The sequence below is a fragment of the Macaca nemestrina genome, chromosome 3 (assembly GCF_043159975.1).
Source record: "Macaca nemestrina isolate mMacNem1 chromosome 3, mMacNem.hap1, whole genome shotgun sequence".
NCBI lineage: Eukaryota > Metazoa > Chordata > Mammalia > Primates > Cercopithecidae > Macaca > Macaca nemestrina.
Genome location: NC_092127.1, coordinates 31074350 through 31100805, shown reverse-complemented (window position 1 = coordinate 31100805; position 26456 = coordinate 31074350). Strand labels below are relative to the sequence as shown.

Below are 26456 nucleotides of genomic sequence, written 5' to 3'. Positions count from 1 at the left end.
TTCTCGTTTCATCATACCAGCATGCATTATTAATTCCAAGTGAGGATAGAGGATGCAGCATTTCCCAAACATATGTTACCATAGAACTCTCTTCTCAAGGATACTCCTGAGAAACTATTTCAGAAAAACCTGATAAAGCACTATCACAAGTTAATGCATCCAAGAAACTTGGACGTTTCCTGTCCCCAATCAAATTTCATCCCCCAGTGCCAATGCCAGGGGAATCTAACAACATGGGGGAGAGAGATGCCTTCTCCAGAATTCAGATTGGTATGCCTAACCCACTTTTCCGTAAAACTAAACGATAACTAATACTTGGTACAAGTGAAATCATGTTTATGCATTTTATGTACTTTAAACACTTTATGAGGGCTAGTAAGAGCTAGATTTCAATGATATTAAAAGTACCTTATGACACTTTGAGCTGGATGATAAAAGAAAAAAAGATAAAAGTACCTTAGTAGTCACTGAGGTATACAAAAATACGTAGGTAAAAAAGATTTTCTACTATACTCTCATAAGGAGATAAAATATATACATCAATAAGCATAGCATGAAGCAAATTACAATAAGTATAATAAGACAGTTACAAGCAAAGTGTCCTTAAGTTGGGGGCCACCCACATTAATCTTATTTGAGTGTCTTAAACTACTTGATGGTCAACATCCAGCAACTTTGCTTAAAAGAAATACACTCCGAGTCACAGGATTTTATGTGACTAAATTCTAGCTGTCCTCCAATGCAATGTGAGAAGGACCCTAGTTGACTATGGCAAATCCCATAATGCAGTTCTTCCAGAACTCGCTTTAAGACTCACCTAGGCCACTTATGAAAAATACATATTTCCCAGACTCCATGCTGACCAAATAAATGAGAGTCTCTAGTGGAGGAGCCTGTAAATTTGTGTTTTTGATAAATGCCCCAGCTCCCAGTTTTTATTTCAGCATAAGGGAGACTGAGCTTTCTCTGAAGTGTCTTTAAGGACAGAAATCCAATCATTCAGTCAGTCAACAAATATTTAGTAAGCTCATGCAGCATGCAAGACCAGATTTTTCTTAATCTATGTTTTTAAACTTTATTTACAGCATGTCTGTATCATTTTTAGCTAAAAAGCTCTTTTTTAGTAAAATTTTTTTTATTGGTGCAATTTTTACAACACTACCAATACATACTGGAAACCATATCCCCCAACACAGTATTCTCTTCTGTGCAGTGCTTGTTCCACTACCGTAGACTGCCTCAAGATAAATCAGAGAATAAATTTCATCAGCATCATTACTGAAGTATGAAAAACCATTCTCATCACTGCCCTATACATCCTTAAAATATAAAGGACATGGAATTTAAAATATAGAAACACATATACCAAAAGCTGTTTTCTTTAAAATGCTAACTCCCCAACTTTGCAATTTTGGCAACATTTCCCATGTTCTGTGTTTCTGCCTTCTGCCTTCTGGTGGGAGGAAGTAATGGGTAGAAAGAGGAAAATACTTTGGAAAGGCAGAAAGAAAAGTGAAAGCTGATTACTAAAAGGCTTGTTTGTTTGATGATGTTGCTATTTAATAAACACAAAATGTATGCTGTGACTTGGGGAAGAATTAGCAAGTTTGTCCTATTTCTTTCCGCTAGCCTAAAATACCTACTTCCATCCTGACATCATCTTTTTCTCCTCCTTACTTATATTTCTTCTGTATGCGTGCGTGTGTGTGTGTGTGTGTGTGTATGTGGAGAGAGAGAGAGCAGAGAGAAGATACAATGCAGTAGAAAACCAGAGAAAGAGAGCAGGATTAAGAGAGAAGAGAAGCTTAAACTGCATCACTTGAATCTGTTGGACTAAAATGTTACAACTGAGGCCACATACAGTGTGCCCCTTAAAACGGAAGAAGGGCAAGAGAGCAATGGTGAGGACAAAGGATTAGGAAATGGCACATCGCCCATGGTTTTAAGCATGGCATTATCTATTAATAGTAAAAAAAAAAAACAAAGAAACAAAAAAAAAAACAGCAAATTGAAGTTGTCTATTTGTAAAAGCTCAGTTAAATATAGGATCTGCTAAAGAAGCAGAGTGAAAGAAAATCAGCATCTATGGCAGTCATCCAGCCACATCTCATGAATTTCATAGCAACAGTGAAACATCACCCACAAAACGGCCCCGTGTTCTGGGATGCTGTCACTTCACCTAAAATCCGTCACTGATCCTGAGGTAGGTGGATGTGGCAGTCACCGGAACATGAACGTGGCGCACAGAGTGAAGCGAGAGCCTGGTAGCCTGCAAGGTCGAAGCCTTCAGACCTTCGCAAGCCCCCTTCTCACTCACCTTCTGCAGATATGCACGAAAACTGTTTATATGAATACTCAAAGCCTCAACATACTCTGACCTACCTACTTACATGCTTTATTTGTAGCATCGATAAACATATAACCACTCATAACACTACTATGTTTTTGTTAAACTGTTTTTAGTAATACCTTGATTTGCAATACATTCATTGATTTCATAAAGAAAAATCATGTGAATTTAAATTCCAGTTAATAACAACTTCTGGTTGTTATTTAAATAAACTTTTTTATAATTCATACAATGCTGACGTAAGAGCCTCAATAACAGAAATGAAACAGACAACAGAAAAATAAGCAGCAAATAGTAATCGCTAAATACTTAAAGCTGATGTCCCACAAAAGGTGAAATTCTATAGATAGAATGTAAACTGATTAAATAATGTCTTTGGCCTAGAAAAGAAATACAATAATTGTTATTTTAATTATTTAGTTATTTTTAATAAATCTATTTCTTAGTCAAGTCACCTAACCTTCTTCAGTATCAATTTTTCTATCTGCAGTATCAATTTTTCTATCTGCAGTATCAATTTTTCTATCTGGGTTTCTGCTTATATATATTTGTAAGTGGAGATGATGATAATGACCAAATAGATTTATCATGAGGATAAAATAGAGTACCCAGCACAACATAATGGGTATTTGCTAAATATGACTTCTTTCAGGGCTAAATACTAACATTCAACCTCTCTGTTAAAAGGCGGGGAATGAAAATCTCTCAAAGAATTCTCCTTATCTAAAGATATGAAACAAGTTTACAAAAGTAAACTTGCCGAAAGGTCAAAAAACTCTGTGAAACTAGGAAAGGAAGACAATCCAATGCTATAAATTTCCAAAATCTCAAAACCTGACAGCCAAGGAAACAAATGGTGATTCCGGAGCCCAGTAGAACAGAACACTTTGTAAGGCTCTTGACCCCATCCCCAGAACCCACGTGACTTTTTTTTTAGTGAAACCACAAAATTAAACTACACTAAATTTATGGGTTCAGAAAAAATGCACTGCTTTGTTCACCCTCATGAGATTCCACTTGAACTCCCCAAATTAACTAAATGTCTAATCATTTTTCCGCCGTACTTTAATCCAATTGATTCAATCAGCCTCCCCATATCTATCATTGTTAAATGGAAAAAACTAGAAACTACTCTAGGTATATTAGACAGAAATTAGGTAAGCAGAATCTTCTCAGAAGGGCTGGAGGAGTGGGTGTAAACAAGGTCAACATCCATGCTGTTAGATCCATCATGGCTGCGACTGACAATGGAGACAGCTGCTGCTACCACCCCCAACTCAACTGCCTCTCTCGACACCCACAAGGCTGGTAGTACCTGAAATCCCCTTCCACGATTGCTCCTATGTCTCTGTTTTAGACAGAGCAGCAAGAAAATGACCTTATACCTCTCTTCTAACCAAGATACATGTGAGTGCATCCCAAATCCTGGCTCTACAGGAGGTGTGAAATGTCGTCTGAAGTTTTTCAGTCTCTGCTGCCCAGAAAAACACCAATGAAGTTGGGTCAGTCTACAGCATATTCCATGACAGGTTCCTTGCAGTTGTGCAATACAATGGCTGCCCCTCATGATCTGTTCCATTGGTGACTCAACATTTGCATGCATTTGCCCCTCAATTTCATTTAGCCTAGGTCAGCATTGGGTTCAGATTTCAGTCGACAGTCTAGCAAAACTACTGCTTGAGCTAACACACGGAATCCAGAAACTCCAGGAGGTCACTGTATTAGTCCGTTCTTAGTCTGCTATGATGAAATACATGAAACTGAGTGATTTATAAAGAAAAGAGGTTTAATTAACTCACAATTCCACATGGCTTGGGAGGACTCAGGAACTTACAATGGTGGCCAAAGGCACCTCTTCACAGGGCAGCAGGAGAGAGAATGAGGGCCAAATAAAGGGAGAAGCCCCTTATATAACCATCAGATCTCATGAAAACTCACTCACTAGCAGAAGAACAGCATGGGGAAACACGCCCCCTGATTCAATTATCTCCACCTGGTCCCACCCTTAGCACGTGGGTATTATTACAATTCAAGGTGAGATTTGAGTAGGGACACAGAGCCAAACCATATCAGATACCCAGATCAATTAGCTTTGCCCAACCTAAAGCTATATTTCTACTTCCTGGTCTAATGCTTGTAGAAACTGTTCCCATGCAAATTCCTTGGGTTTCTGCTTATATAAAATAGCAAAATCTTTCGGTATGTCAGTCTTCTCCAAGTCCAATTTGTGTTCTGCAGCATGCTGGGCTCTGACTCCACTTACAATAGGTTGAGAAGCAAAGAAGCCTGGTAATGAAAGGGCCTGAGGAGAGTTGGAAACTTATTTACCTCAAGTAAAGTAACTCATGTGTCTTCAAACAAACTACTACTAACCTCATCAGACAGGAAAGGGGAGCTGTTTTTGCTTGCAAGGGAGATTTTGTGGGAAGGGGATTTAGAGTGGTCAAATTCAACTGAACACACACAAATGTCCCAGTGCAATTCACAAGGTCCCTCTCGCCTTGTTGTGTTCTAATGTTCACTTAAAAGATATGACAAACTGAGCACAGTAGCCCACACCTAATCTCAGCACTTTAGGAGGCCAAGGTGGGAGGATCATTTGAGGCCCAGAGTTTGAGACTAGCCTTAGCAACACAGGGAGACCCCCATCTCTACAAAAATAAAAAATTTAGCTGGGCATAGTGGTATGCATCTATAGTCCCAGCTACTCAGGAGGCTGAGATGGGAGGATCCCTTGAGCCCAGGAGTTTGGGGCTGCAGTGAGCTATGATCGCACCACTGCACTCTAACTTAGGCAACAGAGTGAGACCCTGTCTCAAAAATAAAAAAGTTAATGATATAACAAAATGTGAATTCAACTTACACTGTAACTTAACAACCCATAGGATCAGATTCTGTATAATGTAGAGATACATCAGTCCTGAGCTAAGGCCAGAAGAGACAAAAGATTATCTGAGGGTAGTTCTATCACCCAGGCTGGAGTGCAGTGTGCGATCTCAGCTCACTGCAACCTCTGCCACCCCAGTTCAAGTGATTCTCACGCCTCAGCCTCTCGAATAGCTGGGACTACAGGCATGTATCACCATGGCCGGCTAATTTTTGTATTTCTAATGGGGGTTTCTCCACCTTGGCCAGGCTGGTCTCGAAATCCTGACCTCAAATGATCTGCCCGCCTTGGCCTCCCAAAGTGCTGGGATTCCAAGCATGAACCACCATGCCCAGCTGTTTCCTTTCTTTAATCGCTCCAGAGCTATTTCTTCTGCAGTCCCACTTCACAACCCTTGAAATTTCTCATTCTCATTCTAATGATTTATCATAGCGAGAACTTTGCCAGAGCCTAGCCTTCTAGCAGACACATCATTCCAGGAAGCCATAGCAATAATTTAAGTGACTTCTTTTTGTCACTGTATACCATTAATTATGAGAGTCCCATGTTCTAATAATAACATGATTGCCGTTATCTGTAAGAAGAAGTGGAATAGATAACCCATCCAATGTTTCCATCCTTGAGATGTCTGAGAGTCTGTTATCTGTAACCCCTTCTGGAAGGAGGAAACAGAAACCACTCTAGATATTTTTGGGAAAGAGAAGCTTAAGAAAAAAAAATATTTATACAAGAAAAAATGTGTTTGTGGAATCATTTTAAAGGCTGCAGAAGCAGGAGTCAGAGGTAGGGAATATACTACTGTAGTTGCAAGCCCAAGATCAAGAAGCATCTGCTTCTGTCACAACTGCTACTGCTAATCATCTCTACATCCATGAAACTGGGAGCCTGAGGCTGACTGCAGTAACCGCCCCAACTACCACTAGATATCCTTGAGGCTGGTGTGTACAAACCTCAGGTCTTACAAGAGTGCATCCAATTGGTGGAAGCTTATCTATAACAAGAATCCTGGCTGCTTGGGGTCTGGAAAACATATATTTAAGTTACCAACTTCTAAAGAATACGAAAGCCTTCTAAAGTGGAGGTAGAATAAAGGAGGAGCAAACATTCACAAAAGCCACCACAGTCTCAGGAAGTTTTAGTCTCTATTTGGCTATATATGCTGAATCTTTCAAATCTCCTCCTCCTCCTGTTTATCTGCCTAACATATCAACTGATGCGTGTATTAAAGGTTGGGCAGGCACCTTGAACTTGTTCCTGGGTGTCCAGGGGCTGGCATTTGCTGGTTTCTGGGGTGTTGTCCCTTGTCCACGAAGTTACTGGTGGCCCGCTAGAGTCCCATGCAGAAGTCTGCAGTGGCTCATGCCTAATAATCCCAGCACTTTTCAAGGCCAAAGCAGGTGGATCACCTCACCCCAGAAGTTCAAGACCAGCCTGGGCAACACAGCAAAACCCCATCTCTACAAAAAAAAAAAAAAAAAAAAATTAGTCTTGGTGGTGCAACCTGTAATCCCAGCTACTCAGGAGCCTGAGGGAGGAGGATCACTTGAGCTCAAGAGGGAGAGGCTGCAGTAAGCTGAGATTGCACCACTGCACTGTAGCCTCGGTGACAAAGCAAGACGCTGTCTCAAAAATATTTTTTAATTTTTAAAATTTTAAAAGAAATCAATACTAGACTTACTACTAACTTACAGAAACAGGACAAACTTTTATAACTTCACTCTCTGTTCATATGTTTGGGCATCCTTAGGGAGTTGTCTGGCAGCATTCAGGAAAAAATTTAGAAGGTCTAGAGAAGATCCCATACAAACCCCTACCAAGAGAATGAAGGCTTGTACCGTGTGCAGAGATCTCCAGAGAAACTGCTTCTTCATCCCTGTTCGCTAGTCCGCACTATCACATGCTTGGCTGCGCTGTCTCTTATGTTTAAAAGTAACTAAAAGATCATTAGGAATTTTGTGAGAAAAATTGTCTTCCTTTTACCCCATGAATAAAATCGATTTTTTAAAAGTGACATAGGGGTTTAAAATACAAATACGAAAATATAGAAATATATATAAAAGCACTCAGAGAATAATCACTTTAGATACCATGGTGCCTTTCAAAAAAGAAAAAGAGAAAAGAAATGAGATCATGCCAGTCATGTTTTCTTTCTTTCTTAAAAGTTAATCGGCCAGGCACGGTGGCTCACACCTTTAATCCCAACATTCTGGGAGGCCAAGGTGGGCAGATCACCTGAGGTCGGGAATTCCAGACCAGCCTGGCCAACATGGTGAAACCCCGTCTCTACTAGAAATACAAAAATGTGCTGGACGTGGTGGCGGGTGCCTGGAATCCTAGCTACTCGGGAGGCCAAGGCAGGAGAATCACTTGAGCCTGGGACGCAGAGGTTGCAGTGAGCCAAGATAGTGCCATTGCACTCCAGCCTGGGCTGCAGGAGCAAAACTCCGTCTGAGAAAATATATATATATCATAACATAAAAAAAGTTAATCATCATGGCTGTCTAGCCATGTTTATACATCTCCAACATCAGTTTTAGAGATTGAAGAAGATGTAGGGAAACATAATTATTGTAAAATGCTAAGAACAGTGTGCCCTATTTGGCTATGTCTATAATACTGCTTCTTAAAATGCGGTGAAAATATTAATTGCTTCAGGAACACCTATAGTGCTTGTTAAAAACAGAGAATAGTCAGGGCGTGATGGCGCACACCTGTAATCCCCAACGCTTTGGGGGGCCGAGGTGGGCGGATTTGATGCCAGGAGTTAGAGACCAGCCTGGCCAACATGGTGAAAATCCCATCTCTACTAAAAAAAAAAAAAAAAAAAAAACAGACGTGGTGTCAGGTTCCTGTAATCCCAACTACTTGGGAGGCTGAGGCAGGAGAATCACTTGAACAAGGGAGGTGGAGGTTGCAGTGAGCTGAGATCGTGCCACAGCACCCCACCTGGGCAACCAAGCAAGACTCTGTCTCAAAAACAAAAAACAAATAAACAAACAAAAAAAAAAAAACTGGAGAATAGCTTTGTCATAATTTACTCCCCCCAGATTTTTTTAATCTAAAGAATTAAATTAAATTTAAAATGGTGACTAGGGAGCCCATCTCAGACCTGTAAAATGAGAATCTCCAGGTGGGGGTCCACAAATTCACATTTGTAGCAAGTTTCCAGATAATGTTTATCTCACTACATTGGAGAACCACTGGACTGTTTTAAAGAGAGGACCTATTTCCCCACAATATAGCAGAATATTTCTGTTTCTTGAACTTTTCTGTTCTCTGATTTTTATTTTAGGAGACAACAATGGATGGTCTCTGCAATTTGACAAATATTTTGCCAGTTACTCCAAAATGACTTCCCCATATCCCTTTGAGGCAGAAACACCTGAATGTTGTAAGTAATCAGAGCAGTTATTTCCTTTTCCGTGAGTTCATAAGACACCATTGTTTAAAAGTTTGATTCAACATTAAAAAAAAAGATTGCATCTCAATCTGAAATCATTTTTAATTAAAGAAACTTCAAAATTTGTAAGAGGTCAATTATAGTTTTCTAACTGCAAACTCTATTAAATATACAACTTTCACTAAGAAAATTTATTTCAAAAAAGACTCAGGGATCTTAAGTATAAAAGTAATAAATGGTGTCAGATATTGTTGTGAACAAAACCAATGTCAGTTAGTCAAGGATGTTCAAGGATGGTATTTTATTTGAGTTCTCTTTTTACAATCTCTATGAAATGTGATGTAAAGAAAACAGAGAAAGTAGACAGGGCAGAAAAGCTGTTTGGATTTTAATGTTTGCCAGAAAAAACTCTTCTGAGCCGCAAAACCCTTACTCGTTATAACCCGCTATGTTCAGTCATACACTGAAAACCTACAAAAACACTGGAGGGATATGGAAGGGTATAAACCTGAGGATTAACTATAATATTTTAGATCAGAAAGATATATGAAAATAACTCCTCTTAAATAAATGTTGTCTGTTCTAATAAATTATGCAAATGTAAATCTGTGCCTTGGAGCTGTGATTTTAACCCTAGCTTTTCAAAACCTTGGTTAAAAAGCAAGGCGTATTTGCTATTTCTCTGACATTCCAAACATGGCTCCATATCACAGCCTTTATACAGACTGTTCTTTCAGAAACTTTCTCCCATGTGTCTGCTTAGTTGGTGACCCTCACCTTATTTAGGGCCCTGTTCAAATCAAGGAAGCCTGCACTGATAACACTGTATAAAACAGCAGCGTCCTCAGCCCTCCCCTCGTTACTCTATTAGCTTACTCTGTGTTATTTTCCGAGGTGGCACTATCATAATCGCTGGCGGTAGTGGTGCTGGTTGTGGTGGTGTATGAATTATCTCATCAGATCCTAAGCACTATGACAATAGGTACTTTGTTTGACTTTTTTTTTTTTGCTGCTCTTCTAGTGCCTAAAATAGTGCTTTGCACATAGTGAGCACTCAATAAATTATTGTTGAAGTCTTTATGGGAGGCTACAGATAGGATATTTTGTTTTATTTTTCATCTTTGTATCTGCCCAGGAACATACATATTTCATGGATTGATTATGGTTACAGTAAAACCCAGTTGAATTTTTAAAGCCCAGCTGAATTAGTATATTTTTAAACATACATTTTTTATAATAATTTTTCTTATAGCTAAAACTTTTAGTTTTTTAGCTAACAATAAAAACATTCACAGAATTCTTTGCTGGGAGTTAAATTCATGGTTTATTTTTATCCTTTTTGAACCTGAAGCATGCCAGATTAACAATATGTCTGAATAATTGAGGTTTTATTTATGTAAATGTTATATAATAATAACTACATTTTAATAACAAATAGGTAGTTATTTTATAACATTATTTTTCTAAAGTTGCATTATCATAAATTATGTCTTTAGTTATAGATAAAAGCACAATATATTATGTAGGCAATGATTTAACTATTGTATAGTTCAATAATTTAAAAGAGTAAAATTTTACACTATGAGTTCTAGAAAATACATGTTTATACAGACAGTGACAGTTTACCTTTTGCTAGCCCTAGTAAATGCTAATTATTCAATTCTCGTACTCATCACATTTTCTGTTCTCTGTGTTTTGTACAACTTACATCAATCCCACCTTCCCAAAGCATTATCTGGGCAGCTTTGAATGGAAAACAGTCATGAATGAGCAATCAATGACTATTCACAACAAAATGGTAGAGAGGTGACTAAGAGTTTATTTTAGACAAATTTTATGTCATATATTTAGTTAGTTTCTTCATATCACCTGGCAATGCTAGCTCCTCCTCTGTTCTTTTTTTTCTTATATAGTGCCTTCCCAGTCATATCCTTTTCGTAAAACCATTTAAGATGAATAGGTAATGGCCTCATATCAAATAGTAGTGTCAAATTAGTAGATCAACAAAATATGAAATATTAAAATGTAAGGATTATTGAAGTCTATATAGGAGGCTATAGACAGCCTGTTGCAAATATAAGGTTTTTTCTCTTGCAAAAATTATTTTTTAAAAAAAAGGCATAGAGGAAGAAATCCTTATTTTTTTATGTTCTACCATAAATTGTAAAGTCTCGCTTTTTAAATGTTTAATATTTTTTGTCTTCACTACTCAAGTGAGGTTAATCAAAAACCACTAACAATCCCCAGTTTAAGGGGATAGATGTCACTCTTGTGAGATTCACGGGGTACTCAGCAATCTGTCTCAGCATCATGCCATTATTTAGAGGAAGACCAAATAAGTTGTCCATTAAAAAGCTAAAAATTGGCTGGGCACAGTGGCGCACACTTATAATCCCAGCACTTCGGGAGACTGAGGTAGGAAGATCTCACTTGAGACCAGGAGTTCAAGACCAGTCTGGGCAACATAGTGAGACCCCAATCTCTCCAAAAAAAAAAAAAAATTAAAACTTAGCTGTGCTCCTCAGGAGCCCAGGAGATTGAAGTTGCAGCTGTGATTGAGCCACTGTGCTCCAGCCTTGGCAACAGAACAAAACCCTCTCTCAGAGGGGGAAAAATAAAAGCATCTAAAAGTTTTTGGGAAAGGAGAAAGTTAATAGATATAATTTAACTGGTAATTTTTAAAATAATGAATTAAACCATGTTGTCTCAAAATAGTTTTTTTCTTTTATCACATATTTTCTTTTTATTTCTTAATTTTATTTATTTATTTATTTATTTATTTATTTATTTATTTATGAGATAGAGTTTCACTCTTGTTGCCCAGACTCAGGAGTGCAATGGCATGATCTTGGTTCACTGCAACCTCCGCCTCCCCGATTAAAGTGATTCTCCTGCTTCAGCCTCCCAAGTAGCTGGGATTACAGGCATGTGCCACCACGCCTGGCTAATTCTGTATTTTTAGTAGAAACGAGGTTTCTCCACATTGGTCAGGCTGGTCTTGAACTCCCGACCTCAGGTTATCCACCCACCCCAGCCTCCCGAAGTGCTGGGATTACAGGTGTGAGCCACCACACCCGGTCTAGTTCTTAAATTTTAATTGAATCTTTTAATACCTCACTTTATTCCCAAAACGATTTTCAGCAACTAGCAATTAAAATACAGCTACTAAAAGCCTTAAACCATTAACATGATATAAAAGACAAAAGTTCAGTGGTGAATGGAAAGCAAATGACAAAGAAAAATTAAGAAAATCCTTCCTGAGAGAAGTTCAGTGACTTCATCCAAAGCATAGTTATGAATTTCATAGCCATTAAGTCCAAGACAGAAAATAATGGCTTACATAACTCTCATAGTTTGTAAAGCAAAACAAACAAATGGGGAAAAACCAGACAAGTCAGCAAGAGAAATATATTTTTGCCTGATCCTGCACCTTGGAAGACGTTTGTCACAAGTATAATTACATAAAAGGAATGAGGCTATGTAATAAATGTTGTATTAAAAAAAAAAAGAAGTAATTTTTTTCATCAGTACTTAACAAAAACAAATATATCATTTAAAGTTATTTAAAGACAATTTGTGGGAGGGGAGTGTAGCTAATAACTAAATATATTTTTCAAGATTGTAAACAGGGTAAAAATAGAATGGCAAGTGTAGTGTAAAACTTGCAGTTAAAATTGAATTTAAGGTTCCTAGTGTCCCACCTTGTTTGAAGCAGATTATTATAGGAATTGATTGGAAATTAAACTGAACAAAGCTTATAATCATTTTTTGACTAGATAAAATAATGTGTGGAATTCACATTATTAAAGTCATCTCTAAGAGCAATATCATGGAAAATATAATACCTATAATGAACCAATAAATTTAAAAATTTAAGTTTAAAGGATTTGAAAAGTATAGAGATTTAGAAATCATTACTTACTCAACCATAATTTGACCATTCAGAAGCTACCAGCATTAACTTGCTACTGCATTACTCGTCTTTTTTTGTTTTAACATAGTTGAAATTTCCTATACAAACCATTTTTATCAAATTTTCAATTAGCATTTCAGCATAATCAGGTATCCATATTACCACAACATCTTTTAAAATATACCATGTAATAGTATATTTTGTAAGTGACCTAATTTCCTTAATCATTCCTTGGCTGTTGAATATTTACGTGTTGTTTTTTCATTTTTCCCTATTGCAGATAACCCTGTAATCAATATATATGGATTATCTTAATTTAGTCTCTTTATATGAAAAAAATGCACTGGGGTTAGCGCTAATTTGACTGCCCTCTGTTTCTGCCCTTCCTACTTCATTCTCCAGACCTTCATCTTCCTTCCCAACCTTCTCCATCCCATCCCCACAGCGTACACATAGACTCACATGAGATATGATTTTAACTTAAAGAGACAGCATCAGTTTTTAGACATCCACGACCAAAGTGGGTACTTGCAACTATAAAACTGTTTTAAAGTTCTTGGCAGATACTCTGTTTATATTAAACACTAAATCTAGGTTATGGTCCTGATCTCTTGTAACCCTGAAAAGAAGTCTCTGGAGATATTTGGGAGGAAAGGAAGAACACATGTCACCCCATATCTGAGCCAAAAAGCTCCTCATGAACAGTCATTCACAGAGGTCTCCGCTTAGCCACTGAGACACTTGCCTGCTCTCTGCAAGTTTCACCATAAAGGTCAGAAACTGGAAACCTACAAGCAGAAAACTCTTATAGACAGTTTTGTTCGTCCAATATTTTTAAATGTTTTCAGTTAGCTAATATCAGTTTTTAAATAGATAGTCATATATAAAACATTGTATTTCTGGCTTCTTTGAGGAAGTTGGTAGACGTAGCTACACATGTTCCTATTCTAATATGGCAGCAGATGGGAGAAGCTGTTGCACTTGGACATCTGGACACAGTCTACAGTGACATTGCCTGACCGCTGGAGACACTGGAGTCTATAACCCCTGCGGTATGGGTTAGTGTTCCAGAAGTCAATGTGGAGGGGGGAAACATTTCTCATTGCTCTCAGGAATTGGCCATTCCCCATCGGAGCAGGAATCAAACTATATTTATTATCCTAAATAATAATCTCATTATTCTGTTTAGCTATATGAATACATCATTGCAAATCTCTAATAGACTTTAGATGTATTTAGATGTATTTAGTCACATCCTAACACTATCGCTACAGCCTCACAAGATGGCCAAGGTCATACACCTCATTCTCCCTCTCTTTCCAACACCCAACGTCAGTGAAAATAGAATCCTAAGAAGAAAAATTGTCACTCCCATAAATAAACTTTTATTCATCCTTTACCCCATTTAAGCCAAAAGATTTTTTTTTTAATTTATTTGAAGAACTCCTGATTAAAAAAAAAAAAAAAAACAACTATTGACACTATCATTTGCCTTTAGTTCTCCTCGTTCTTGCTAGTTAAAAGTGATTTATTCCTCCTTTAAAGGTTTTGATTAGGCTAAAATAAATACTTTATTTTTAAGTGGCAGTTGTAATGTGAACATTAAGCCTCATCACACATTATCATGTCAATCCTTAGTGGTATAAGAGCAGATTATTTCATTCATTTTGCAATGAATGGAGAACGGTCTGCTATTTTTAAAAAATGCATGAGCTGGTAAGTGTGTGTTTCCAAATGTTAATGCTCTACCATCATTTTAAGGTTAAATTAAAAGCAAACTTTGAAACCTTAATTTAAAGCATTGCTTAAATTGCCTAGGTAACACATGATATGCTTTTGTACTAAATGATTTTCTCATAGCTTTTCATTTCTTTCTTTTCATTACCCTCCTCTTCCTGGCCCCTCATGTCATCATGCCTTACCACTTCCCCTTGATTCAGTGGTCAGTTCTGTGCCAGTGCAATGTCTTTGCCAAGGTCTGGAGCTTGACTGTGATGAAACCAATTTACGAGCTGTTCCATCAGTTTCTTCAAATGTGACTGCAATGTAAGTAGAAAAGAATGACTTCATCCTGACAGCCGGGTAGCACCTGTAAAATTGTATTATAATTAAGACCATATCATTATTAATAATGTATTTTTATTCCAAGATGATGTCATTTTTCCTGGGTCAGGTATAATTACTGATATTTATTTTGCATTTATTAAATGCTAGACCCTACCTTAAATTATTCTTTATATTAGCTATTTAACCCCTCATAATAATCCTGTGAGGTATGGAGTATCACCATATTTTATGTAAACAAAAAAAGTCATCAATTGCATGTGCTACTAAAGAAAAAATGGCTTCTAATTAAACTATTACATAGAGCTTTCCTATTACATAGAATTTTCATTTGACATTTATTGAAAGAATTCTTTTAGAATTTATTGGACCGACATTTTAATATAATCTGATGTGTAAGTTAAAAAAGAAAATAAGGTAAATTGGATAAGATATCCCCCCCAAAACATCATATTTAAAATCTGTTCTGAATCACCTTATGAGTCATAGATGTTAATGTTGTTGTTTTCTTAAGGAATTCAAACTTGCGTATGTAAAAAAAAATATCACCACAAATAGTGTGTTGATTTCTAGTACCTGTAGTGTTAGTTTCTAGTACTAATTTGAATTCAACAAACTTCAGCAACACAAACATACACATTTGACTGAAACTTTTTTACAAGAAATTAGTGGAGGACAACTATTTTAATCCAATATTTTCGCTGAGTTTCTTTTTTCATCTAGATGCCTTAGTGCCTTGTGGCTCTCACTTTTGGGTATATGAGGACAAAATAAGAGTAATTCTTGAGTTTATGAATATTGACAAGTGTTACCGTTTTCAAACCAGGCCACCTAATACAGCAATTGAAATACGTGATACATGAGGTAAGAGCTACAACTCAGAGTTCCGGTGCATAGTGGTTCCCTTGAATTCACAGATCTGGGAAGTTTACCCAATTTGTGGTAGCCAGGGAGTATGAACTGAAAATATCAGCAGGGTTTTCCAAAAGAGGGAACATTTCCACTTGAACTAAGGAAAGGAAGAGCTCTTCAGTATTCTATCCTCTTCTTGCCCCACCATGGCTCTTTCTCATAGCAATTAGTCCTGCTAGAAAAAAGTAATAATCCCCCAAAAGAACCTGAGGTCCTATGGAACACTTCTCTGATTTAAATTCTAACTGGAAATTCTGGTTATAAGAATTTATGAATAGTCTGGACAACACAGAGGCAGTCCATCACTACAAAAAAATAAAAATTAGCCAGGTATGATGGCCCACACATATAGTCTCAGCTACTTGGAGGCTGAGGCAGGAGGATCACTTGAGCCTGGGAGGTCAAGGCTGCAGTGAGCTGTGATCAAGCCACTGTACTCCAACCTGGATGACAGAGTGAGACCCTGTCTCAAACAAAAAAAATAATAATTTATGATAATTGCATTCTATTTTCAGAGAAAAAAATCAGAATCCTTCTCCACCGCTGTATCAAATTACTAGAAAATCCAAATCAAAGGATATTCTGATGCAGCCAATTTCGTTTTTCATTTTCCCACGAGTAAGATTTGAATCCATTCTTTAACAATTCAACCAACATTTGTAAAATAAAGAACAGAGACAGAAAGCTGGAGGAATGGAGGGGAATAAGGCAACGGCTAACTAGAGAGGGCATGCCTCACACAAAGGGTGAATCATTGAATTAATTCCCATTCAATTTTTAAAAGTGTCATAATCTAATATACACATACATACATAAAGAGATGTGGGCAGAAAACGGTGACCTACCAGTTTTCAACCCCTGGTATAAACAAAAAACTGGGACCAGGTCCTTGTAAGTGACTGTCTGCAAGAAGGCAAGAAAGGAGGAGTCAAAGATGACTCCAAGGTTTCCGTTCTAAGCAACGGTGTGATCAGAGAATGGGGAGACTTGGTGGCAGTAACTGAGGAAGATTGGGACTCTGATGTTAGATGTTTTTTCCAATGTGAGATTAACAGGTCACTCAGTGGATATCTCCAACAGGCATTTGGAGATATACGAATAAAGCTCAGGAGTTTATGTCTACAATTTTTTTTATTTTATTTTTTGTTCAAAAAATAGCATTCTCTTGTGCTTTAGGTTGAGCCACTTGATTCCAGTTGTCCATTTATACTTTTCTTCTGCAGAACACTGGCTTAGACTCATACCTAGTCCCAGTCTGTTTGTTCAGTTCCACACAGAAAAAGAACTCTATGCTTTATAGCAAATACATTAAAAAGTAAATATCAAATTTCATTAGTCAGTTCTTTCCAGACTTTGAGTTGGAACTGTTATAGGGAAATATCAGAAGAGGACTGAACCATATATAAGTATCAAAGAAGTTAATACTCCCAGTAATGTTTATTGAAGTTGGGATTTTTTAATAATTTCACATAAATGCTAATGAACAAAATGGGCAAACATAGATAGATATGATTATTTTTACTTTTTTTAGCTGGATAAACACTAATTTTGACTATTTGAGACTTGACTTTAAGATCCTGGAATTTAATCACTAGAACTATATGATCTAATATGAAGAACTTCCTTTATAAAAACTAGAGCTAGCTTTGACAATAATGATTAAAATAGGCCATTTCTCTCCCACACACACACAAACACACACAAACACACACCCTCTTTGACTCTGTGAGCAATCAAAGTTGGAATGTCAAATTTTTAAATATAAGGATTTGTTATAAAGTATTTTGGGTTGTTCTATTCAATGAGAATAACAGCATCTACCTCTTTCTATCCCAGTAGGATATTGTGAAATATAGAGAATGTTATTTGTCAAAATATTTTATGTCATTTAGAAAGAAGTAACCTATAAATCCTAGACACTGTTAATAAAAACCCAACTTTGTAAGTAACATTACTTAGCAGTCTTTCAATGTGCCTCACTTTCCTCTATAGTAACTCTCCTCCTTCAAGTGCAATTAACCTCTTCCTCTTGGGTTCTCTCATAGAACCTCACTTGTGTCTCTTTTACGTATACTAAACATTCTTGCTTATACTATAGTGAGTCGGGTCCTATTATCTACCTGAAAAAGGAAAATGCCATGGCCTATATATCCTCCAAAGTTCCTAATAGAGTCTAATAATCCCTAAATAAACGTTATTGAAATGAATTTATAAATAAATACAATAAAAACAAAAGAAGTTGGTTGCCTCTTTAGCCCTGGGCTGTAAGACTGAAGTTATTATTCAAAGAAAATTCTCTATTTATAGATAAAGCATAATTTGTCCAAATACAATATACACTTCTTAAAAGCAGGTATTCAACATGTGCAAATGGCAGGCATTTGACACTTTTTTTTTTTTTTTTTGAGATAATCAATGAATGAATGAACACTTTTTTTTTTTTTTTTTTAGACAGTCTCACTCTGTCACCCAGGCTGGAGCTCAGTGGCGCGATCTTGGCTCACTGCAACCTCTGCCTCCCAGATTCAAGCGATTCTCGGAACACATTTTTTAAGAACACACTAAACTTTCATCTATATCCTTAAACTCAATTTTGTTTGTTTGTTTGTTTTTTGTAAACATACAGGGTCTCACTGTGTCCCCCAGGCTGGAGTGCAGTGGTGCAGTCACAGCTCACTGTCTTGACCTCTGAGGCTCAGGTGATCCTCCTGCCTTAGCCTCCCAAGTAGTTGAGACTACCGGCATGCACCACCATGCCCAGCTAATTTTTTTAATTGTTTGTAGAGATGGTGGGCGGATCTCACTGTGTTGCCAGCTGGTCTTGAACTCCTGGGCTCAAGTGATCCTCACACCTCACTCTCCCAAAGTACTGGAATTATAGGTGTGATCCACTGTGCCCAGCCAAATCCAAATATTTAACAATTTATCATGACACAATATGAACATTTAAACAGGGCATAAAGCAGAATTTGGAATCTAAGTCAAGTCAGAATCATTAGCAGAGAAGAGATCCTCTATTAGTTAATATATACAAGGAAATAATATTTGGTGACGGCCAGCAACTGAGAGTAGTTTCAAGAGGAAATTACTTGTTAATCAGCCTTTGGTATTATTTATTTAAAAAGCCACTAAGTGTCTGATATGCGTAGTCTAGAAAAGTGATTTTTAACTTTTTTTCTTTCATTATTGTTTCCCTTCCCTCAGGAAGCCTTTTTAGACTTTTTTTTTTCTATTTGTCCCCTCCTGTGAAATTTTAATACTACAGATATTATATATATAATAATACAGTATACTGTAGTATACTACAGACGTACTACAGGCTCAGTGGCTCACGCCTGTAATCCCAGCCCTTTTGGAGGCCAAGGCAGGTGGATCACGAGGTTCGAGACCATCCTGACCAACATAGTGAAACCCCGTCTGTACTGAAAATAAAAAATTTAGCCAGGTGTGGTGGCCTGTGCCTGTAATCCCAGCTACTCAGGAGGCTGAGGCAGGAGAATCACTTGAACCCGGGAGGCAGAGGTTGCAGTGAGCCGAGATCGTGCCACTGCACTCCTGCCTGGGCCACAGAGCAAGACTCCGTCTCAATAATAATAGTAATAATAATAATACAGATATACGATATATGTTCTTGTGTATATCTGTGCATTATACATTTAAAAAGTTAGATTTTTTAAATTTTTTTTTTACTTCTTTAAGAACCAATTCTCACCTTCATTGAGAGTACATGGTCTTCTAGACTCTAGAACAGTGTTTCTCAAATTAGGTTCCAAAAATGTGTTCCGAAGAGTCCAAGAAACTTTTTTTTAAGAAGGATTCATCACCAAGTTTAAGCAACACCGCTTCAAAACCTAAACATTGTTAGTGCGTATTGTATAAAACTGTCTTAACCTGAGTTAAGTTAACCTCCAGACAATGCAGCCTGTTGCTCACTTATTAGTATCTGCTCCATGGTACTATATAATGATAGTACTAATAATATATTATTAGATACCATCTAATCCAAATCCCTCGTTTCACAGTTAAAGAAACTGACTTGGAAATGTTGTGTGTGATTCATGCCAGGAACCCCAGCTACACTGGTTTTTGATTTTTTATTGTTTCATTTATTTTGCTTTTTCTACATTACATTGCTGTTCTAAAACAAAAACTTAAGGGCTTGGGACCTTTCCAGTACAACCACAATTACACGGATCTGGTCTGTGTCAAACTGCTTATTAAATTGTGATACAAAAGAAAATCTTTCTTTACAACTTCTTAGAAGTTGAAATGGAATCACTTACTGAATAAAGATGATCCATTTATAGGTACCAATTGATGTTTTCCTTCATTACTAATTTTAAGGTGGTGGAATGTGAGCAATGAAATATTGAGAAATACAATATTTAATTTCTGGAAAGTGTTTTTTAAACCGAAAACACTCTTTTTATTGTCACTCAGAAACTGAGATGCCTTCTAATGTTTATTAAATACAAATAGGAAAGAAAAACATAACTGAAATCAATTTTTTCAATTCTTTTCTTTAACATTTTTGTCAGAATTTCAGTCATAATCAAAATTTAAGAAAATATGAATAGCTTTAATAGTGCAAAACTAACAGCTAGACCTCGTTCAAGTGATGTGATAAATATGAGAGAGATAATCATGAAGCAAAATGTTTCCTGAAAGCTAGTACTAAGGTAAATAGTTTATAATTATCCCTATTGTTGTAATTTAAAAGTAAAGAAAAAACAACTTTAAGAACCAAAATTTACATTTATTTCAGGTCACTTCAGTGGAACTTAATAAGAAAGCTTCCTCCTGATTGCTTCAAGAATTATCATGATCTTCAGAAGCTGTAAGAAAATACTTAATTCCTGGTACTAAAATTAACTAGCATATTTGGGCATATCTGTTTCTTCCCGCTTCTGTGAACACCAACACTATTCCACAGCTTATGTCTAATCCCTATTCAGGGAAGTAGTTAGCTGTTAACTGAAGACTTCCAGGTAGCACTTTTTTTTTCCTGAGTAATTTTAGAAACCATTCTAGAAAAATTTCAAACACCTGTTTCCAAAGGAACTGGAACATGTGTGCCGTGAATCCTCCTACCACACTCCCCCAAAATGGAGATACTTAGAAGCTTTTATCTCTGCATTATTCTGGCATGGAACACCTCAGTGCTCATCTTAGAGAAAAATGTAATGATCTTTTGCCAGATCTACCATCAAGAAAGTGAATAATTTTCTTCCATGTGTTTTCAAATTCATTCTCTACCTAAAATAGCAAGTCACTGTGGGTTGAAACCGCTGAGCATGTCTTGGAGACTTGATTCCGTTTTCACATCTGCCTTGTGAGTTGGGTTTTATTTTGGCCTTGAGTAGCAACTGACATGTTAGCTTCCCTTCAGAACTCTCAAAATCCATACTAGCCCACGTGATGTTTACCTGTTACTTAGGTCAACTTTGTGACTAAATTATGTTGTCCTATGGTGAATTGTTGGGTTTAGATACTCTGTACCTAAATCACACTAAGAAATATCTCAGGATTCATTGTTTCATTTTTATACCAATAGAAATTGGTTCTTGTTTTGGTTTTCCAATAGGGAAACCTGATAAATTAATATGTATTTGTACATTTTTAAAGCTAACAGATGGAAATTGAGTGGAATCAGAAGAAAAATTAACCCACTTCCTTCAGTGAAATGTTCTAAAAACCCAGATAGTCTGCAGAAGTATCTATTTCATATTTGAAAATAGAAATTCCAATAAAAATAACTTTTCAAAATTTCATTCTGAACATTTATCAGTCAAAAGAGAATTTATCACAATTAGAACTGACAAAACTTCAAGAGTACACTGACTTATGCTATTTTCTGATTTCTGGAGACTGAAGAATTTTTCTGTAGCATCACCTTATGTCCACTTGATGTAAAGGAGCTAGACTACAAATCTAAATATCAAAATTCAGATTTATGTAATTCAGTGGCTTAGCATTTTTGCACAACAAACATTGAATTACATCTCTTTTTTGAACTAACCACCGTACTAATGTGGATGAATTAATTCCTGAATGACCAATTTGTTCCATATAACAAAATTATCAAAATAGCCTAATTATTTAAAAATTTCTAATTAGTTATTAAAGTCTATACCTTTAGACCTCCAGGCAATGCAGTCTATTCCTTAGTAGATCATTATAGTGCTAGAAATAAACAAACAAATACGTGATAAATGAGAACCATTCATTACCTACTACATGATTGGGCCCACAGCATATCAGGTTCAGTTGCATAATAATTATTTTTTAAGAGACAGGGTCTCACTCTGTCATTCAGGCTGGAGTGCTGTGGTACGATCATAGTTCACTGCACCCTCAAACTCCTGGGCTCAAGTGATCCTCCCAACTCAGACTCCTAGGTAGCTAAGACTACAGGCATGTGCCACCACACCTGGCTATTTTTTTTTTTTTTTTTTAGAGATAGGATCTCACTATGTTGCCCTGCCTGGCTGTTCTCAAACTCCTGGTTTCAAATGATCCTCCTGCCTTGGCCTCCCAAAGCTCTGGGATTATGGGCATAACCCACTTCACCCAGCCCATAATAAATTTTATAACATTTCACAATCAAAGTTAGATGTTCTTGCATGTTGGAGAAACAGGGTACTTTTCAGTCAAAATTTCTAATTAACTGAATGTTTGCTCATATTGATTTCTTTGTTATTGCTCTAAAAGTTATAACAAATTACATACAAACTTTCAGGACACTCTAAAGAACAGTGGTGACCTGCACTCAGAACAAGAAGGCAGCCTTGAAGTCCTTACTTTATCATTCCCATAGTCTGGGGCAAGTACATGTGGAAGTGCAAACCTTTGTGTGTGTGCAGTGATGCAATAGCGTGTACTCTGGTACCCATTTCCTTTGACCTCCAGTTAACTCAAGGTCGTATTTTCAGTATTACTTCAGTTAACTGTGTAAGCCTGCATTCTTGTCTTCCAATCTAATTTATATTCTTCTAGTCCTGATTATTTTTATTTATGTGTTCATCTTTTGCCACTTTTACTCCTCGTAAATTTCCCCCAAACAGTTTTTGGAAGAAGGTTTTGTTATCAAACTAATGAGATCAAAATTGACTTGGGTGACAGATTTGTGATTAACATAGAATATGGTTTGGGACATTAAAAAACATCATGCACTTTTAGGTTGGCTAGCACTGTCTTGAGCACTTAACAAGCTTAAAGAATTATAACAAGGCCTGTATTAAAAATCTGCTTCTAGACTTCTGATTCATGGGGGCTTTACTATGTGTTAACATTTTATTTCTAGAAAATTCAAATAGTAAGCTTTGGCTGTTATTCATTCACCTTTACAACTAGAATTTCGAAATACAAGCCAGCCTAATTGTACATAAATTTAATAGAAACATGAAGTGACATGATATCTGGCTTCACTAAATTATTTTGTAATGTTTACCTTTTTCAATTTTTAAAGTGTTTAATTGTCATCAAATATACATAACATAAAATGTAGCATCTTAACCATTTTTAAGTCTACCTTCAGAGGCATTAAGCACGTTCATATTGCTACACTACCTACCATCACCATCATACATCCACAGAATTATTTTTGTCTTGCAAAAGTGAAACTCTGCTTCATTTTTTTTTCTTTTTAATAATCATTTTCACAGGTACTTGCAAAACAATAAGATTACATCCATCTCCATCTATGCTTTCAGAGGACTGAATAGCCTTACTAAACTGTAAGTACCAGTGCGAATTCATCTGCCCATTCCACGGTAGTCTGACAGCCTAGACTATTCCAATCCAAACCAGCCTTCCTGTCTATGACAGTCCCAAGGATCCATGCAAGGGATGCTAAAGGCGCAGTAGAGCACCGTGGCTAAGAGTGTGGGATTGTGAGTTAGACAGGCTTCAGTCTGAGTCCTGATTGCCTTACTTACTAAGTGTGTGACCTTGAGCAATTTATATTCCTTTCTTTTCTTTCTTTCTCTTTTTCTTTTTTTTTTTTTTTTTTTGAGATAGAGTGTCTCTCTGTCACCCAGACTGGAGTGCAGTCGCTCAATCTCAGCTCACTGCAGCCTCTGCCTCCCGAGTTCAAGCAATTACCTGCCTCCACCTCCCGAGTGGCTGGGATTACAGGCGCCCGCCACCACACCATCTTGTCCAGGCTAGTCTTGAACTCCTGACCTCATGATCCACCGGCCTCAGCCTCCCGAAGTGCTGGGATTACAGGCGTAGGCCACTATGCCCAGCCAATTTATATTCCTTTCTAAGCATAAGTTGCCTCTACTATAAAATACAAATTATAATAGTTCCTACCTCTGGGATATTGTAGGAAACAAGAAAATCTGTGGGAAGCATTAGGCACACTGTGCCTGACACATACTAAGAATTCAATGTACATTTGCCCTGGTGACAGGAGTGATGACTGAATGAACTTAGACAAAGTAAAAGCCTGATGCAGCTAAGCAGGGTGGCTCATGCCTACAATCCCAGCACTTTGGGAGGCTAAGCCGCGAAATCCCTTGATTGCTGGATTGTACTACTGCACTCCAGCATCCAGCATGAGCCATAGACCAAGACCCTGTATCTAAGGGAAGAAAAAAAAAAAGCCTGATGATGATATTTGTGATGAAGAAGAAAAAACTCAAAGACTTCTCTAGTTAATCAATTATTCTTTTTTCACTAATCCCACTTTTACAAATACATGAAATACTGTAAGGTTAAAGAAATAAAGCTTTTTGTGGTAAAATATACGTAATCTAAAATTCACCATTTAACTATTTTTAAGTAGACAGTTCAGTGGCATTAAGTACATTCACATTGTTATGGAACCATCATCACCATCCACCTCTAAAACGTTTTCATCTTCCCCAACTGAAACTCCGTATTTGTTGAATAATAATTCCTCATATCTGTCTCTCCCCATTTCCCCCTCTCCCCAGCCCCTGGCAACCATCATTCTATTTTCTGTATTTATTAATTGGCTACTTTAAGTACCTCATAGAAGGAGAATCATAAAATATGCAGTTTTTTGTGTCTGGCTTATTTCACTTAGCACAATGTCTTTAATGTTCACATATTGTAGCATGTGTCAGAATTTCCTTTTTTAGGGCTGAATAATAGTCCATTGTATTTATATACCACATTTTGTTTAACTGTTTATCTGTCAGTGGATATTTGGGTTGTTTCTACCTTTTGGCTGTTGTGAATAATGTTGCCATCAACACAGGAATACAAATATCTGTTTGGGTCCCCACTTTCACTTCAGGGTATATACCCAGAAGTGGAATTGCTAAGCCAGATGGTAATTCTTTGATTTTTGAGGAACTGCCATTTGATTTGATTTTGATTTTTTAAGGGACTGCCATACTGTTTTCCACAGCAGCTGTACCATTTTACTTTTCAACTAGTGATGCACAGGAGTTCCAATTTCTCCACATCCTCACCAACATTTGTGTTCTTGTTTCATTTGTTTGTTTTGACAATAACTATCCTAATGGGTGTGAAGTGGTATCTCACTGTGCTTTAAAAAAAAAAAAAAAAAAAAAAAACCAGGCTTTCTCAAAGCTCCAATTTATTGAGTTCTGCCATGCAGCATTCTAGAAGTAACTGGAAAGAAATATAACCAAAAATCACATGAATACATAACTCCCTGTATTTCCATTTATGTCCCCTTATTTTCTATCTATCCTGTTCTCTATCCTAACACAAGAAACCCATTCCAGTCAGATTTTTAGCTTGTGGTATCAGAGTTGGGGATTGAGTCAAGAAGAGCATCTAGTAATTTACTAGCAAAATGGAAAAAGACTGCAGGAGACTCAAAGCCTTAACAGTAACCACTTTAGCCATGTCCTCTCCCCCTCTACCCCATCCCTGCTCTTTTATGTCTTAGCAAAGTACCCAACGTCAATATTGGATGCACTCTCGTCAGACTCCTGACTGTCTTCTTTCCATATATCTTTGCAAAATTTACTAAACACCATCAGTTTGGTTTAATGTTCAGTGGATGTGGAGGAGGCTCTTGAAAGGCAGTACAGAACTGGAGAGCAAACTTGAAAGTGTTCTCCATCTCTTTTCATAGCTTTTCTATAGTGCTGGAATATTGTTGAGTGTTAAAGATGCCACATATTTCTAGTTAAATAATCATTAGTCCCAGCACTTTGGGAGGCTGAGGCGGAAGGATCACGAGGTCAGGAGATGGAGACCATCCTGGCTAACACAGTGAAACCCCATCTCTACTAAAAACACAAAAAATTAACCAGGCACGATGCCACATGCCTGTAGTCCCAGCTACTCAGGAGGCTGAGGCAAGAGGATCGCTTGAACCTCGGGGGCAGAGGTTGCAGCGATCCAAGATTGCACCACTGCACTCCAGGCTGGGCATCAGAGTGAGACTCCATCTCAAAAAATGATAATAATAATCATTAGATACCTGATGATTCATGGATCTAAATAATCATTAGATCCGTAAGTATTCATTAACCCTCATAGAGTGCAAATATTTTAGGTAGACACCATGAGGGCATAGAAGGATAACTCAGGCTTGCTCCCTTTAAGTAGTTATGCCTTAGTGTTTCAGGTAGAGCACTGAGCCATCACTGGGGAGAGGCAGGACTCCTGTTCTCTAGAAGCTTGTGATCTGAGACGGGAAAACAATGCCAACTTATATACAACATTAGAGAACCATTTTTTAAAAGTACTTAAGTTCCAAACCTGTGTTGCTGAAACCAAAACTGCTATTATGGTTCACCGAAAGGAGTGATTATCTCAGGTCCAGAGCAGTAAAGGATGGCTCTGAAAAAATGAAGAGGACTGGGCAAAACAGGTGAGCACAGGAAGCAATAGTGGATCAAATGCCTTTTACCTGGAGGGTTTTTGTATAAGAGAACCCCCTGAGGTTGTAAGTCATTTCTTACCCCTTACTGTGCCC

General features: G+C 37.2%; 1 protein-coding gene and 1 long non-coding RNA gene across 2 annotated transcripts in view; one reads left to right on the top strand and one right to left on the bottom strand.

The window, feature by feature from the left end:
- LOC105488637 (uncharacterized) overlaps window positions 1-14561 on the bottom strand; it is a 111264-nt gene extending 96703 nt beyond the window's left edge. The window contains exon 1 of the long non-coding RNA XR_011620867.1: window positions 14473-14561. This is a non-coding gene — a long non-coding RNA (uncharacterized lncRNA). The remainder of the gene's footprint in view (window positions 1-14472) is intronic.
- LOC105488636 (relaxin family peptide receptor 1) overlaps window positions 1-26456 on the top strand; it is a 123960-nt gene that overhangs the window by 55831 nt on the left and 41673 nt on the right. The window contains 5 exon segments of the mRNA XM_071092886.1: window positions 8530-8628; window positions 14411-14452; window positions 14455-14596; window positions 20292-20363; window positions 23191-23262. Coding sequence (XP_070948987.1) covers window positions 8530-8628; window positions 14411-14452; window positions 14455-14596; window positions 20292-20363; window positions 23191-23262 — 427 coding nt within the window.